Source organism: Coturnix japonica, chromosome 1 (assembly GCF_054131305.1).
Source record: "Coturnix japonica strain WE chromosome 1, WE-NBRP24, whole genome shotgun sequence".
Lineage (NCBI taxonomy): Eukaryota > Metazoa > Chordata > Aves > Galliformes > Phasianidae > Coturnix > Coturnix japonica.
The window spans coordinates 160,483,182-160,498,886 of NC_140663.1; the positions used below are offsets into that span (position 1 = coordinate 160,483,182).

General features: G+C 55.1%; 1 protein-coding gene and 1 pseudogene across 2 annotated transcripts; both read left to right on the forward strand.

Annotated features, from left to right (window-relative positions):
• Window positions 1-1,932: 1,932 nt before the first annotated feature.
• On the forward strand, window positions 1,933-5,039 carry LOC116653031 (uncharacterized). Its single transcript, XM_032443171.2, has 7 exons — window positions 1,933-2,004; window positions 2,102-2,200; window positions 2,446-2,570; window positions 2,762-2,924; window positions 3,016-3,122; window positions 3,534-3,644; window positions 3,794-5,039. The coding sequence occupies exons 1-7, from the start codon at window positions 1,933-1,935 to the stop codon at window positions 4,869-4,871; spliced, it is 1,755 nt and encodes a 584-aa protein (XP_032299062.2). The 3' UTR covers window positions 4,872-5,039.
• A 6,692-nt stretch (window positions 5,040-11,731) lies between these two features.
• On the forward strand, window positions 11,732-14,704 carry LOC146762815 (uncharacterized; annotated as a pseudogene). Its single transcript, XR_014943023.1, has 6 exons — window positions 11,732-11,803; window positions 11,901-11,999; window positions 12,245-12,369; window positions 12,561-12,921; window positions 13,144-13,254; window positions 13,404-14,704. The product of XR_014943023.1 is annotated as an uncharacterized LOC146762815 (transcript).
• The last annotated feature ends 1,001 nt before the right edge of the window (window positions 14,705-15,705 follow it).

The window sequence follows — 15,705 nt, forward strand, 5'->3', positions numbered from 1 at the left end:
TTCTCCCCCCATATCCAGACCACTTTTATGTCCTCTCCCTGAGTTGCCTTCTTCTACAGGAAGTAAACTCTTTTTCTCTCCTGGAGCCTCAGCAAATATTCCCTGTTCTTCTCTGCCGGCTCATTTCACAGCACAGGGGGACAGCCTGCTCCTGTGCCTCTCAGACGTTCCTTCTTGAGGAGCAACCAACCTTCCTGGACCCCTTTGCTCTTCAGGACAGAATCCCAAGGGACCCTCCACTGATAGCAGTGTCCTGAATACTTCAAAACCCGCCCTCCAGAAGCCCAGGGCAGCAGTTTTGCTGACACCCCCCACCCCTTCCTGACTGAACTCTACCATCTCACGGTCACTCTGCCCTAGACGGCTCCCGACCTCCACATCTCACACCAGTCCCACCCTGTTTGTGAGCAGCAGCTCAAGCGGAGCACCTCCCCGGTGGGCTCTCTTACCAGCTGCGCCAGGAGATACACATGTTCCACACACTCTAGAAACCTCCTAGGCTGCTGCTTCTGCACCGTACTGCATTTCCAGCATAGATCAGGGAAGTTGAAGTCCCCCATGAGAACAAGGGCTGGCGATGGCACCATTTCTGCCAGCTGCTGGTAGAACACCTCACACATTTCTCCATTCTGGTTAGGCAGTCTGCAGTAGACCCCCACCAGGATGGCGGCTGTGTTGGTGGTGATGACATGAAAAGAGTACTGTGTGCAGTTCTGTTACACTGTGTCTGGGCAAAGGGGCAGGAAAGGGTCTGGAAGAAGAATCCCATGAGGAGCGGTGGAGTGAACTGAGATTGTTTAGTCCGAAGAAGGCTCAGGGGAGGCCTCACTTCATGTAACTCTCTGACAGGAGGCTGTAGCGAGGTGGGGGTCGGCCTCTTCTTCCAGGTAACAGCGACGGGACCATCGAGATGGGACCTGCTGCTCAAGTTGCAGCAGGGGAGGTCCCCGTAGGATGTTAGGAAGAACATGAGTGCTGTAAGAGCGGTCGGGCACTGGCACAGCTGCCTGGGGAGCTGGGGGAGTCAGTGTCCAAGGAGGTGCTCCAGAAGGGTGGGGATGTGGCCCTGAGGGACGTGGGCAGTGGGCAGCTGGGTGGTGCTCGGTGGGACTTGGTGATCTCTTTGCCAACCATAGAGATTCTGTGATTCTGTGAGTCGAGTCGTTTATTGGAATGAGAGGTAATCAGCGGCCAAAAGCCCACAAGCAGAGTCTGGAGAACATCACGGCAACACATAAACACTCGACTGGGATACTGCTGGAGCCACAGGCCCCGTAGTGTTCAGGTGGGGCCAGGAGGGTGGATGTGCCGCCCAGTGCCTTCGGCAGCACCAACACGCCAGGTTCCAGCAGGGCTGCATCCGGCACTGGGCCCCACAATGTGCGCTGGCTGCAAGAGCCGCCGCCCTCTTGCTTGGGTGCCCTCAGCCTTGTGAGGTGTGATGGCGTCACAGAGGGTGTCACGGAACGGCCATTGTGACACGCGGGCTGTGGAGCAGAGCTGAGGCTGCGGAACTCAGGCCCAGCTCAGTGCGACTTGTGAGGTGAGCAGGGAGGAAGGGGCTGCCTGAGGCTGCCGAGGGAGGGAGGCCGGTTCCCCAGCGCTCGGGGGCCTGAGCTGCCAACTCAGCCTGGTCGCGCTTCTTTCTCCCATAGGTTGGCACGCAGAGGACGAAGCCCAGCAGTGATGGGACAGAGACTCTGCAAGTGGTTGCGGTCGACGCACACGCCGTATGCGGAGACACAGGAGGCTGCTGGCTCGGGAGAGCCAGGTGAGAGCCAATTATCCCGGCATCCATGGCCTCCGGCCCTGCCCTTCAGCTGGCACAGCCGGCACATAGCAGCTCCTGGGACAGCACCCGGGGTCACTTGGCCCTGCAAGGTGCTCACTGCTGTTACTCTCTCCTCTCCAGCATGCGTGTTCTGTGGCCGAATGGACGAGGACTCGTGCATCCTTGGCCGCAAACGTGAGGAATATGGGCGCTACTTCCATTCTTTCTGTATGGTGAGTTCCCTTCTGCCTCCTTCCTCCTTCCTCCTTCCTCCAAGGAATGGTCTTCTCTTTCAGTCCTAACAAGGTCACACTCTTTCCTCTTGTACAGGTATTTGCCAATGGTCTTTATCAACCAGGAGCAGATAACGGAAATGCCCATTTTCGTATAGAAGACCTGATACGTACACTGACGGAGGCAGAGAAGACGGTGAGCACTGGATCTGAACAGGGAGCTTGGTGCCAGGAGAGCTTATCCTGGCCCCATGAAAGCAATCCCAGCCCCTCCTCCCAGCTCCAGGAGAAACTCCTGCTCTTGCAGACGAGCCCTGTTCACCAGGCAGCTCTGCAGAGTGCACCCAGCCCTGCTCGCATCCTGCGCCATGCCCAGAGGTGCGGGGCCTGCTGCTTAGGCCCTGAGCCTGCATCTGATGGGGGCTGCTCTGCTCTTTCCAGCTCTGCTTCGTCTGTGGCAATTCAGGGGCCACCGTCATCTGTGCAGAACGGGGATGTGAGCGGAGATTCCATCTCCCCTGCGCCCCTGAGGGTCAATGCATCACCCAGTACACTGGAGCACTCAGGTAAGGGCTGCCAGGTGTGGCCTGTGGGCCTCCAACCCTGCAGTCAGCACCAGCCAAAGCAGCGAGGAACGCGCGCTGCGACACCTCCCAGCAGCCTGACAGAGCCAGAGCCGTGGCCTGGGGCTCCTTCCTGTTCCTCGGCCCTCCTCACAGCCCTTCTCACCTCTCCCATCCCTTCCATCTTCCCCCAGGACATTCTGCTGGGAGCACCGCCCGCAGCAGGCAGTGCAGGCAGCACCGGCACCAAACACGACCTGCGTCATCTGCATGGAGCCTGTAGATGACAGCAGGTCGTACAGAACCATGGTGTGCCCAGTCTGCCAGCACGCCTGGTTCCACCGGGCCTGCATTCAGGTAGGAGCCCTCCCCTGGCCCCGCAGGCACCGCAGGCGCTCAGCAGCACCAGGCCCGGCTCACACCCACACCGCTTGTGTTTCTGCTGCAGGAACAGGCACTAAACGCGGGGATTTACTGCTTCCGGTGCCCCGTCTGCAGAGAAAGGGAATCCTTTTTGCAAGAAATGTTCACAATGGGGATCCGAATCCCATACAGGTTGGTATCGTATCATAGTTTCATAGTCTCGTGCGGGTTGGAAGGGACCTTAGAGATCGAGTCCAACCCCCGGGATTCGAGCCTCTGTGTAGCAGAGCGGCACTTCTACCACTTGCGCCACAGGGGGGATTCGAACTCCGGGCCCCAGTGTTACAAGGCGGCTTCCTTAACCACTGCGCCACCGGGGCACACGGTGTCTTTCAGCCAGCTCTTGAGATGTGAGGGCACAAGAGCTGTCCCCGCCCAAGTACTGCCCCGGCAGGCCTGGCCCTTGGCAGCCATTAACATGGGCCTCAGCGCCATTGGGAAGCTGGAACCAGGGATAAGGTGGATGGGAATGGATGGATTTCATGGGTTACTTTTAGTCCTGGGCCAGTGAGTGCTCATCACATTCCCTCCCTTCACTGCTAGAGATCCAACATGGGAGGCCAACAACGCCTATGCAGCACTGACAGTTCGGCACAGTCGCTGCGATGCCAGCGACTGCCTTTACCCCCATGGCAGGGAGCAGTCAGGAGAGGGGTGAGTGACCTCAGCTGCCCTCTGTGGCTCTGCGTGGCATCGCAGCCTCACCACGGGCTGGGGAACACAGACTGAGCACCAAAGCTGTGCCAGGCACTCCCTGGATCAGACACTTTGTCCTCACGGCCACAACTTGTTGCTTTCCACAGGCCCTGGGAGCTGCTTCTCTGCAACTCCTGTGCTGCACAAGGAACACACCGGCGTTGTTCCCTCATGAGTAACAGCACAACCAACTGGGAATGCAACGTCTGTGCTGGAGAGGGCACCGGTAAGATGCAAACAGCCGCGTGCTGCTGGGCTGGGGCCAGGCGAGGCCTGGCAGCGGCTGCTCAGAGCAGCCCTGCTCAAATCCCTCCAGCCCGGGACAAACGGGCACCAGTTCCACTCCATGGCTGGGATTCCATCCTGCTCACCTTCCTGCCTTCCCTTACAGCCTCCAGCAACAGCTCAGGTCTTGCTGGCCTCGGCACCACCAGCCAGCAGGGACTGCAGCCATCCCCAAGCTCTGTGACACCAGAGAGCAGCAGAGCCAGCACCACCAGCCAGCAGGGACTGCAGCCACCCCATGACTCCACAGCTTCAGGGAGCAGCCGCGCCAGCAGCGCCAGCACCACCAGCCAGGCACCATCGGGGTCAGCTCACAGTTCCCGTGTGCCTGAGAGCAGCGGCCTGTCCAGCCAGCGCAGGCCAGAACGGAAGAGACCCTGCTGGCGTTTACATCGCTATGATGACTCATGTTATGAGTCGCAAGGGTGCTGTGGGAGCACCCCTAATGCTGCCCTGATAGCCAGCCAGGGGACATCTCGGTCCTCGAGGCAGTGCCCTGCACCTGGCTACAACCTCAGGTGCAGACAGGGACAGCGGGCCCGGACAAGGAGCCGCTCTCCGTTGCGGCGCCGGGCCCCACAATCTCCAACCCGGCCCCAGAGACACCGCGGGAGCCGGCAGACAACAACAACCCCAGGTGCTCAGAGCTGCACCCGCAGCTACACAACACCGGGAGCACCGGGGTCCTCCAGGGCTTCCAGAAGAGCTGACGGAAGCCCATGCAGACATCCAGGGCGGGCCCGGACTCGAAGCCGCTCGCCTCTCCATCGTCGGGCTGCCGAGACCAACAGCCAGCCCCGAAGACACCGCAGGAGCCGGTCCAGGCGGCGAGGGCCAGCCCAGGGGCGGAGGCGCTCCCGGGTACCACGTCGGGCCCAGCACATCACCAGCCGGCCCTAATGATGCCGTAGGAGCAGCCTTTTACAGGCTCCACTTCCTAACCAATGCCATCTGAGGCCTATCCGACGTCATCTGAATCCTAACCAATGTCATCTGAATCCTAACCAGTGTCATCTGAATCCCAACCAATGTCATCTGAATCCATCACAATAAAACTTAATTCCTTCATGCCACTGTCAGTTTGGTTCTTCTCTGCCTTTCCCGAGGTTGGCAGCTTTAAGGCCTGGATTCACGGGCTTCCTTTCCCCAGCACCCAATCCATTCTTTCTTCCCTTCAGCGTGGTTCAGGCTGAGCTGTGTTCTGGCTGGCATTTGCAGCCCTGTTCTGAGGTACACATCTTCCACACACTCTAGAAACCTTCTAGGCTGCTGCTTTTGCTCTGTTATGTATTTTCAGCATAGACTGGGGAAGTCTACTTCCCCATGGGAACAAATTCTGCCAGCTGCTCATAGAGCACCTCATCCATTTATTCATCCTGGTTAGGTGGTCTATAACAGACTGCCTCAAGGTTGTCAGCTTTGTTGGCTTTTCCCCTCATCCACATATACTCAACGTTAATATTCCAAGGCCCAAACTCAGCAACACACTCTTATAGAGCCCTTATGCCCCTTCTTCCTTGCCTCTCCCTTCTGAAGAGTTTATAGCCCTTCACTGCAGGAATACAGCCATGAGAATTGTCTGACACTGTCTCATTAATGGCAACTAAGTTACAGTTTGCCTGATGCACAGTGGCTTGTTGCTTGTTGCCCATGCTTTGTGCATTGGTGTAGATGACTCAGCTGAGTCACTGGCCTCCCCCCTAGACCCATCATTACTCCCTCAGGCTCATCTAGCAAACCTCGTTTCATCCCTTTCCCCCTTCATACCTAGTTTAAAGCCCCAGCTCCTGGGCTAGGGATCCATTTTTCCTTTTGAGACAGATGGAACCCATCTGCAGCCATCAGGCCAGGTGCCAATTAAATCACCTCGTAGTCAAAAAAGCCCTGAAATTCCTTCGATTGCACCAGCCTCTCATCCACATATTTATGAGATGGGTTTTCCTGGTCCTCTTCCAAGGCAAGAGGATGCAAGTGCCGGACTGCCTTGGACTAAAGTAGTAGCTTATGTTGCACAGAAGAAAGGAATGTTCTCTCATAGAATGTCACCTCACAATTCTGAGTAATCACTGCAGAGATGAACTACATTAGTCCGAGTGGAAAAGAGCTTCCAGGCAACTTTATGAGTGTAAAAATTGTTGTTTGGGTCAGAGAGGTAGGATTCTGAGAATCTGAGAAGTAAACTCTCATGAACAGTAAAGTCTGGGAGAGGAAGATTAGGATTAAGGAAGGGTGAGTTGTGTTTGTGTGCTGAGCTTCCAATAAAACCGTGCTCCAAGAAGAATGACAGAATAAACCAAGGGAATGGGTGTTGTGATCTTTCAGTGCACCATGCAGTAGACAGAACAGTCCACCAATAAGTATTAAATTGCAGTCATTGTCCTGGATACTTGTCCAAAGCTTTGCTAAGCTCTTTTCCTTCCCAGTCTTTGCCCAGTGACCTTCATTTAACCTCTTTAACTGGCACGGCTGGGACAGCCAGGCATACATCCTCTAACTGGTAAAGATAAATAGCTTGGTAAAATCGTTGGGTCTGAATTGCATCCACAGCATGTGTGCTCTAAAGATATACTCTTTAGCTCAGCCAGAAGCTATGGGCTTGAAACAGGAATTTCTGGGTGAAATTCTTTGGCCTAAGAAATGCGACGAGCCAGACTCAGATATCTAATAGGCACTTCTGGCTTTAAAATCCATGAATCCATGAAAGAAAAGCCATCTGTTTTATGCTTTTTTTTTTGGTTTTTTTTTTTGGTTTTTTTTTTTGTTTGTTTTTTGTTTTGTTTTGTTTTTTTTCTGCAAGCCTGTTATCTCTCCAGGCTACCTATACTCGGCTTTCGGCATCCTCAAGCTTAAAGAGTCTTAGTGATTACCATTCTACCGTTTTGCACCTCCCAGGCTTTTGCAGGGAGGCCTCCAGAGACTGGAGTGAAACAAAGTCCAGTTGTCATTCCAGTTCACCAGTTAATCTGTAGGCTGGCTGGCTGCAATGGTATTGTTATCAGCACAGAACAACAGACAGAGCTGGGTCTTGAGAACGAGCTGGAGACTGGTGGCACTGCTCATTAGAACTGGCACTGGAAAGCTGAGAGGTCTTAACAGCAGTCTTACCTTTCAGCTTCTTCCATTTTCACTCCTTTTCCAATTGTGTTTTCAATTAATCAGGCTTCTGCTCCACCAGCACCTCAATAATAATCCTGCTATCCATGCTCTTTATCTCCTCCTCTATAACTTAAAGATAGATCCTTGTTTAAACTGGTGCCATTTCATTGCCTGCAGTGGGGTCACTTGGAACTGCCATCAGTCTGTGGGGAGGAACACAGGCCACTTCACGCAGTACCATTTCACACTCACAAACACTTAGTTGTTTTTATTTTTCCAGGTTCTAATTGAACCAAGCCGTACTTTCCTCTACCTCTGGAATCAATATTTTCTCTGTCTTTTGACACTTCTTTGTTTTATTTTATTTTTACATGCAGTCTCCAAAAGGGTATAATTTACAGTTAATACCATGCAATCAAAGACAAAGGCAGGATCCCTGCGAGCAGAGCAATCCAGGCTTCCTAATCATGGCCCTCAAGCTACACAGAAGAATTACAATCCCACTCAAGGAACACGAAATGCCTTCTCTCATGAGCACAGCTTAGTTTTTTAAAGGAGGAAAATCTACACCTCTCTGTGCTCAGATGGACATGGCTTCAAGTTGAACCACCCCTGGGGACATAAGAAATGAAGATTCTCCAGTTGGGAAAAGAAGGATGGTTGCAAAATAGCCCATGCTGCATTAGTATGTGTCCTTTGTGTTCAGAAAGGGTACCTGTAAGCATGCAAGGCCACTTCCAGCCCTGTTCAGTGATAAAGGATAATAAACCATAGTACAGATGGGAATTCTTCAGTGCAGGTTGTGGTGTTTATGAACAGCCACAAAACGTTTCACTGCAGTTCCTGCACCACAAGCATGTCTGGTCCCATTGGGCACTATGTGGACTTGCCATGCAATGTTCTCAAAGGTGATTGAGTGTCTCGAGAACTTTCCACTTGGGCATTTCCAAAGCAATTCAAATGCTGAGAGATAGAAATGTTGGTTTGGCAAGTCCAAGTACTGTTATGGTCCACAGAACATTTAACAGGGCAATGTGTAAGATATCCCACAGTATGAACCATAAGGGGGGCAATCCCACAAACACACACATCTCTTACCAACATTCAGACACTTTATAACAGCCACGTTTTGGGTGCAGCTCCTGAACTGATGTGACACTGAACAGCGTCAGTGCAAAGGGTGAAGGGTTTCTTTTGTGAGCACACCTAACAGATATCAGGTGGGTCCCTTGGCTCATTTCACAGTTTGCTGGCAATTTGGAAGCACTGTGAAGGAGTTCCATGCAAATCATCACCAGTTTGACCAGAAGGGGTGGTAGAAGAGCTCGGTAGAGATGGTATCACTGTGCAGGGAGCACCAGAAAAACGGCAGCACCTGAAAAAACCCTGAGTCCAATTGTGGACTTGAACAGATCCAAGTACTGGTATCAACCACAACAAACCAAGAGGCTCCATTCATGTTAGGGACATTGGTCTCAGGATAGCTGGGTCAGTCGACACAGGCTGACAAGGGAAAGAAGTGTTTCCCTGGCTTATTAGCAACTGGATGGTGACTCACAGGGGCAATTGGCAAGGGTGGTGGGTGAAGCCTTGGGGCAGAAGGTGTTAAATCGAGGATTTTCTCCTTTTGTTCTGAGCTTTCTGATACATTCACCCTTCACTGCCCTCCCCCCACCACCTGCCCACCTGGAGCTGTAGGGGGGGCGAAGGCATCAGCTTTCCTTGAGTTTCCTGAGCTTTTCTTCCGGCCACCAGTTAACTGATTTCTCTAACACGACTGCGGGTAATCCCTCCATCAAATCTCATGGAACACACTTTTGCCAGCCCAGTGTCCAGAGACAATTATGTTTAAGATCAATATTTCACCTATCTGTACTTACTGCCAACGAGACCCTTCCAGCACCATTGAGCTTTGGGCTGGGTGGCCCAAGGGCAAGGCTGACAGCTGCAAACCTCACTCCCCTTGGCTCAGATTTACTGGTGGAAGAAATCACAGGCCCATATTTTCTCTCACAGTTCATTAACTCTCGGGCACCCAACCCCATGTCCATACTTTGTATCCTGACTGCAGATGGCTGGATGTTACATTTACTTCTAACGCTGTCCGTGTACCTTCTCCCTGGGACACGGCCTGTAACTTCCCTTGCAGTCGTATGCCTCTGTAACCCACACAGGCTAGGCCTGATGCCCCAGCTGTCCCGGGAAATCAGCCTTATAAACGGGTAAATAGTGTCAGACAAGGGAGCCTGGTTTTAAACTAAAGGAAGGGAGATGTAGGTATGGTGTCAGAGCTGAAATGCTGATAGATGGTGGAAAATGGCTTGGCAGTCACCACTTGCAGCTCCCTCAGCAGCCTCGGTGGATCCCCATCTGGCCCCATGGGCTTGTGACAGTCCAGACGAAGAAGCTGGTCTCTGTGTGTTCGCACCTGAATCGTGGGGGGCTTATTCTGCTCTCCATCCCAGACTTCCAAGGCAGGGGGTGGAGTGCCCTGAGGATAACTGCTCTGACTTTTAAAGACTGATGTAAAAAAGGCATTGGGAACCTCAGCATTTGCCTTGTCCTCAGCAGCAATGTTCCCCACCGCATCCAGTAAAGGACGAAGATTCTCCTTAGCCCTCCTCTTACTGTTAACGGATTTGTAAAGAGGTTTTTTTGTTCCCTTTTCCTACAGTGGCCAGGTTGAGTTCATGTTGGGCTTTTGTCTTCCTAATTTTCTCCCCCCATATCCAGACCACTTTTATGTCCTCTCCCTGAGTTGCCTTCTTCTACAGGAAGTAAACTCTTTTTCTCTCCTGGAGCCTCAGCAAATATTCCCTGTTCTTCTCTGCCGGCTCATTTCACAGCACAGGGGGACAGCCTGCTCCTGTGCCTCTCAGACGTTCCTTCTTGAGGAGCAACCAACCTTCCTGGACCCCTTTGCTCTTCAGGACAGAATCCCAAGGGACCCTCCACTGATAGCAGTGTCCTGAATACTTCAAAACCCGCCCTCCAGAAGCCCAGGGCAGCAGTTTTGCTGACACCCCCCACCCCTTCCTGACTGAACTCTACCATCTCACGGTCACTCTGCCCTAGACGGCTCCCGACCTCCACATCTCACACCAGTCCCACCCTGTTTGTGAGCAGCAGCTCAAGCGGAGCACCTCCCCGGTGGGCTCTCTTACCAGCTGCGCCAGGAGATACACATCTTCCACACACTCTAGAAACCTCCTAGGCTGCTGCTTCTGCACCGTACTGCATTTCCAGCATAGATCAGGGAAGTTGAAGTCCCCCATGAGAACAAGGGCTGGCGATGGCACCATTTCTGCCAGCTGCTGGTAGAACACCTCACACATTTCTCCATTCTGGTTAGGCAGTCTGCAGTAGACCCCCACCAGGATGGCGGCTGTGTTGGTGGTGATGACATGAAAAGAGTGCTGTGTGCAGTTCTGTTACACTGTGTCTGGGCAACGGGGCAGGAAAGGGTCTGGAAGAAGAGTCCCATGAGGAGCGGTGGAGTGAACTAGGATTGTTCAGTCCGGAGAAGGCTCAGGGGAGGCCTCACTTCATGTAACTCTCTGACAGGAGGCTGTAGCGAGGTGGGGGTCGGCCTCTTCTTCCAGGTAACAGCGACGGGACCATCGAGATGGGACCTGCTGCTCAAGTTGCAGCAGGGGAGGTCCCCGTAGCTTGTTAGGAAGAACATGAGTGCTGTAAGAGCGGCCGGGCACTGGCACAGCTGCCTGGGGAGCTGGGGGAGTCAGCGTCCAAGCAGGTGCTCCAGAAGGGTGGGGATGTGGCCCTGAGGGACATGGGCAGTGGGCAGCTGGGTGGTGCTCGGTGGGACTTGGTGATCTCTTTGCCAACCATAGAGATTCTGTGATTCTGTGATTCTGTGAGTCGAGTCGTTTATTGGAATGAGAGGTAATCAGCGGCCAAAAGCCCACAAGCAGAGCCTGGAGAACATCACGGCAACACATAAACACTTGACTGGGATACTGCTGGAGCCACAGGCCCCGTAGTGTTCAGGTGGGGCCAGGAGGGTGGATGTGCCGCCCAGTGCCTTCGGCAGCACCAACACGCCAGGTTCCAGCAGGGCTGCGTCCAGCACTGGGCCCCACAATGTGCGCTGGCTGCAAGAGCCGCCGCCCTCCTGCTTGGGTGCCCTCAGCCTTGTGAGGTGTGATGGCGTCACAGAGGGTGTCACGGAACGGCCATTGTGACACGCGGGCTGTGGAGCAGAGCTGAGGCTGCGGAACTCAGGCCCAGCTCAGTGCGACTTGTGAGGTGAGCAGGGAGGAAGGGGCTGCCTGAGGCTGCCGAGGGAGGGAGGCCGGTTCCCCAGCGCTCGGGGGCCTGAGCTGCCAACTCAGCCTGGTCGCGCTTCTTTCTCCCATAGGTTGGCACGCAGAGGACGAAGCCCAGCAGTGATGGGACAGAGACTCTGCAAGTGGTTGCGGTCGACGCGCACGCCGTGTGTGGAGACACAGCAGAGAGGAAGATCTCTCAGATTGGGAGATCCAGGTGAGAGCCAAGTATCCCGGCATCCACGGCCTCCGGCCCTGCCCTTCAGCTGGCACAGCCGGCACAGAGCAGTCCCTGGGGCAGCTCCCGGGGTCACTTGGCCCTGCAAGGTGCTCACTGCTGTTACTCTCTCCTCTCCAGCATGCGTGTTCTGTGGCCGAATGGACGAGGACTCGTGCATCCTTGGCCGCAGACGTCAGGGATATGGGCTCTCCTTCCATTCTTTCTGTATGGTGAGTTCCCTTCTGCCTCCTTCCTCCTTCCTCCTTCCTCCAAGGAATGGTCTTCTCTTTCAGTCCTAACAAGGTCACACTCTTTCCTCTTGTACAGGTATTTGCCAATGGTCTTTATCGACCAGGAGCAAATAACGGAAATGCCCGTTTTCATATAGAAGACCTGATATGTACAGTGACGGAGGCAGAGAAGACGGTGAGCACTGGATCGGAACAGGGAGCTTGGTGCCAGGAGAGCTTATCCTGGCCCCATGAAAGCAATCCCAGCCCCTCCTCCCAGCTCCAGGAGAAACTCCTGCTCTTGCAGACGAGCCCTGTTCACCAGGCAGCTCTGCAGAGTGCACTCAGCCCTGCCCGCATCCTGCAGCATGCCCAGAGGTGCGGGGCCTGCTGCTTAGGCCCTGAGCCTGCATCTGATGGGGGCTGCTCTGCTCTTTCCAGCTCTGCTTCGTCTGTGGCAATTCAGGAGCCACCGTCATCTGTGCAGAACGGGGATGTGAGCGGAGATTCCATCTGCCCTGCGCCCCTGAGGGTCAATGCATCACACAGTACACTGGAGCACTCAGGTAAGGGCTGCCAGGTGTGGCCTGTGGGCCTCCAACCCTGTAGTCAGCACCAGCCAAAGCAGCGAGGAACGCGCGCTGCGACACCTCCCAGCAGCCTGACAGAGCCAGAGCCATGGCCTGGGGCTCCTTCCTGTTCCTTGGCCTTCCTCACAGCCCTTCTCACCTCTCCCATCCCTTCCATCTTCCCCCAGGACATTCTGCTGGGAGCACCGCCCGCAGCAGGCAGTGCAGGCAGCACCGGCTCCAAACACGACCTGCGTCATCTGCATGGAGCCTGTAGATGACAGCAGGTCGTACAGAACCATGGTGTGCCCAGTCTGCCAGCACGCCTGGTTCCACCGGGCCTGCATTCAGGTAGGAGCCCTCCCCTGGCCCCGCAGGCACCGCAGGCGCTCAGCAGCACCAGGCCCGGCTCACACCCACACCGCTTGTGTTTCTGCTGCAGGAACAGGCACTAAACGCGGGGATTTACTGCTTCCGGTGCCCCGTCTGCAGAGAAAGGGAATCATTTGTAGAAGAGATGCTCACGATGGGGATCCGAATCCCAAACAGGTTGGTGTCTTTCAGCCAGCTCTTGAGATGTGAGGGCACAAGAGCTGTCCCCGCCCAAGTACTGCCCCGGCAGGCCTGGCCCTTGGCAGCCATTAACATGGGCCTCAGCGCCATTGGGAAGCTGGAACCAGGGATAAGGTGGATGGGGATGGATGGATTTCATGGGTTACTTTTAGTCCTGGGCCAGTGAGTGCTCATCACATTCCCTCCCTTCTCTGCTAGAAATCCAACATGGGAGGCCAACAACGCCTATGCAGCACTGACAGTTTGCAGCAGTCGCTGTGATGCCAGCATCTGCCTTTACCCCCATGGCAGGGAGCAGTCAGGAGAGGGGTGAGTGACCTCAGCTGCCCTCTGTGGCTCTGCGTGGCATCGCAGCCTCACCACGGGCTGGGGAACACAGACTGAGCACCAAAGCTGTGCCAGGCACTCCCTGGATCAGACACTTTGTCCTCACGGCCACAACTTGTTGCTTTCCACAGGCCCTGGGAGCTGCTCATTTGCAGCTCCTGTGCTGGACAAGCGACACACCGGCGTTGTTCCCTCGTGAGTAACAGCACAACCAACTGGGAGTGCAACGTCTGTGCTGGAGAGGGCACCGGTAAGATGCAAACAGCCGCGTGCTGCTGGGCTGGGGCCAGGCGAGGCCTGGCAGCGGCTGCTCAGAGCGGCCCTGCTCAAATCCCTCCAGCCCGGGACAAACGGGCACCAGTTCCACCCCATGGCTGGGATTCCATCCTGCTCACCTTCCTGCCTTCTCTTACAGCCTCCAGCACCATCTCAGGTCTTGCTGGCCTCGACACCACCAGCCAGCAGGGACTGCAGCCATCCCCAAGCTCTGTGACACCAGAGAGCAGCAGAGCCAGCACCACCAGCCAGCAGGGACTGCAGCCACCCCATGACTCCACAGCTTCAGGGAGCAGCCGCGCCAGCAGCGCCAGCACCACCAGCCAGGCACCATCGGGGTCAGCTCACAGTTCCCGTGTGCCTGAGAGCAGCGGCCTGTCCAGCCAGCGCAGGCCAGAACGGAGGAGACCCTGCTGGCGTTTACATCGCTATGATGACTCATGTTATGAGTCGCAAGGGTGCTGTGGGAGCACCCCTAATGCTGCCCTGATAGCCAGCCAGGGGACATCTCGGTCCTCGAGGCACTGCCCTGCACCTGGCTACAACCTCAGGTGCAGACAGGGACAGCGGGCCCGGACAAGGAGCCGCTCTCCGTTGCGGCGCCGGGCCCCACAATCTCCAACCCGGCCCCAGAGACACCGCGGGAGCCGGCAGACAACAACAACCCCAGGTGCTCAGAGCTGCACCCGCAGCTACACAACACCGGGAGCACCGGGGTCCTCCAGGGCTTCCAGAAGAGCTGACGGAAGCCCATGCAGACATCCAGGGCGGGCCCGGACTCGAAGCCGCTCGCCTCTCCATCGTCGGGCTGCCGAGACCAACAGCCAGCCCCGAAGACACCGCGGGAGCCGGTCCAGGCGGCGAGGGCCAGCCCAGGGGCGGAGCCGCTCCCGGCTACCACGTCGGGCCCAGCGCATCACCAGCCGGCCCTAATGATGCCGTAGGAGCAGCCGTGTACAAGCTCCTCTTCCTAACCATCGTCATCTGAGGACTATCCAACGCCATCTGAATACTAACCAATGTCATCTGAGGCCTATCCAATGTCATCGGAATTCTAACCAACGTCATCTGAGGCCTATCCAACGTCATCTGAATACTAACCAGTGTCATCTTAATACTAACCAATGTCAATCTGAATCCATCACAATAAAACTTAATTCACACTATCGCAGTCTCACAGTCTCGTGCGGGTTGGAAGGGACCTTAGAGATCATCGAGTCCAGCTCCCCGGATTCGAGCCTCCTGTGTAGCAGAGCGGCACTCGTACCACTTGCGACACAGGGGGATTTGAACCCGGGCCTCCGGTGTTGCAAGCAGCATTCCTACCACTGCACCACCTTCATGCCACTGTCAGTTTGGTTCTTCTCTGCCTTTCCCGAGGTGGGCAGCTTCAGGGCCTGGATTCACACGCTTCCCAGCACCCAACCCATTCCTTCCTCCCAGCAGCCCGGTTCAGGCTGAGCTGGGTTCTGGCCCAAACTCCGGCAGGGCGCAACGTTTCCAAGGCAGCAGCTTTCCTTGAGTTTCCTGAGCTTTTCTTCCGGCCACCAGTTAACTGATTTCTCTAACACGACTGCGGGTAATCCCTCCATCAAATCTCATGGAACACACTTTTGCCAGCCCAGTGTCCAGAGACAATTATGTTTAAGATCAATATTTCACCTACCTGTACTTACTGCTAATGAGACCCTTCCAGCACCATTGAGCTTTGGGCTGGGTGGCCCAAGGGCAAGGCTGACAGCTGCAAACCTCACTCCCCTTGGCTCAGATTTACTGGTGGAAGAAATCACAGGCCCATATTTTCTCTCACAGTTCATTAACTCTCGGGCACCCAACCCCATGTCCATACTTTGTATCCTGACTGCAGATGGTTGGATGTTACATTTCCTTCTAACGCTGTCCGTGTACCTTCATTCAATGATAAGTGGTGGAGGATTGGTCCAAGTGTGTGCCCAGCCCATCTCCAAGCCCAGAGCCCATACTGGGGTTGTGAACTCAGGGATCCTGGGATCTCCCCATCCTACATCCACTGCACTGGGGGTTGGGAGCACAGTTTAGGGGTCTGGATGGGAATAGAGATAGTTTCATAGTTTCATAGTTTCGTGCGGGTTGGAAGGGACCTTAGAGATCATCGAGTCCAGCCCCCGGAATTTGAGC

What these genes read in the sequence shown, in the direction of transcription:
- LOC116653031 (XM_032443171.2), top strand. Translation starts at nt 1,933, where the DNA reads ATGGACGAGGACTCGTGCATCCTTGGCCGCAAACGTGAGGAATATGGG. An exon ending in GGGATCCGAATCCCATACAG is followed by an intron (nt 3,123 to 3,533) that starts GTTGGTATCGTA and finishes CTTCACTGCTAG; the next exon opens with AGATCCAACATGGGAGGCCA. An exon ending in AGGGAGCAGTCAGGAGAGGG is followed by an intron (nt 3,645 to 3,793) that starts GTGAGTGACCTC and finishes TGCTTTCCACAG; the next exon opens with GCCCTGGGAGCTGCTTCTCT.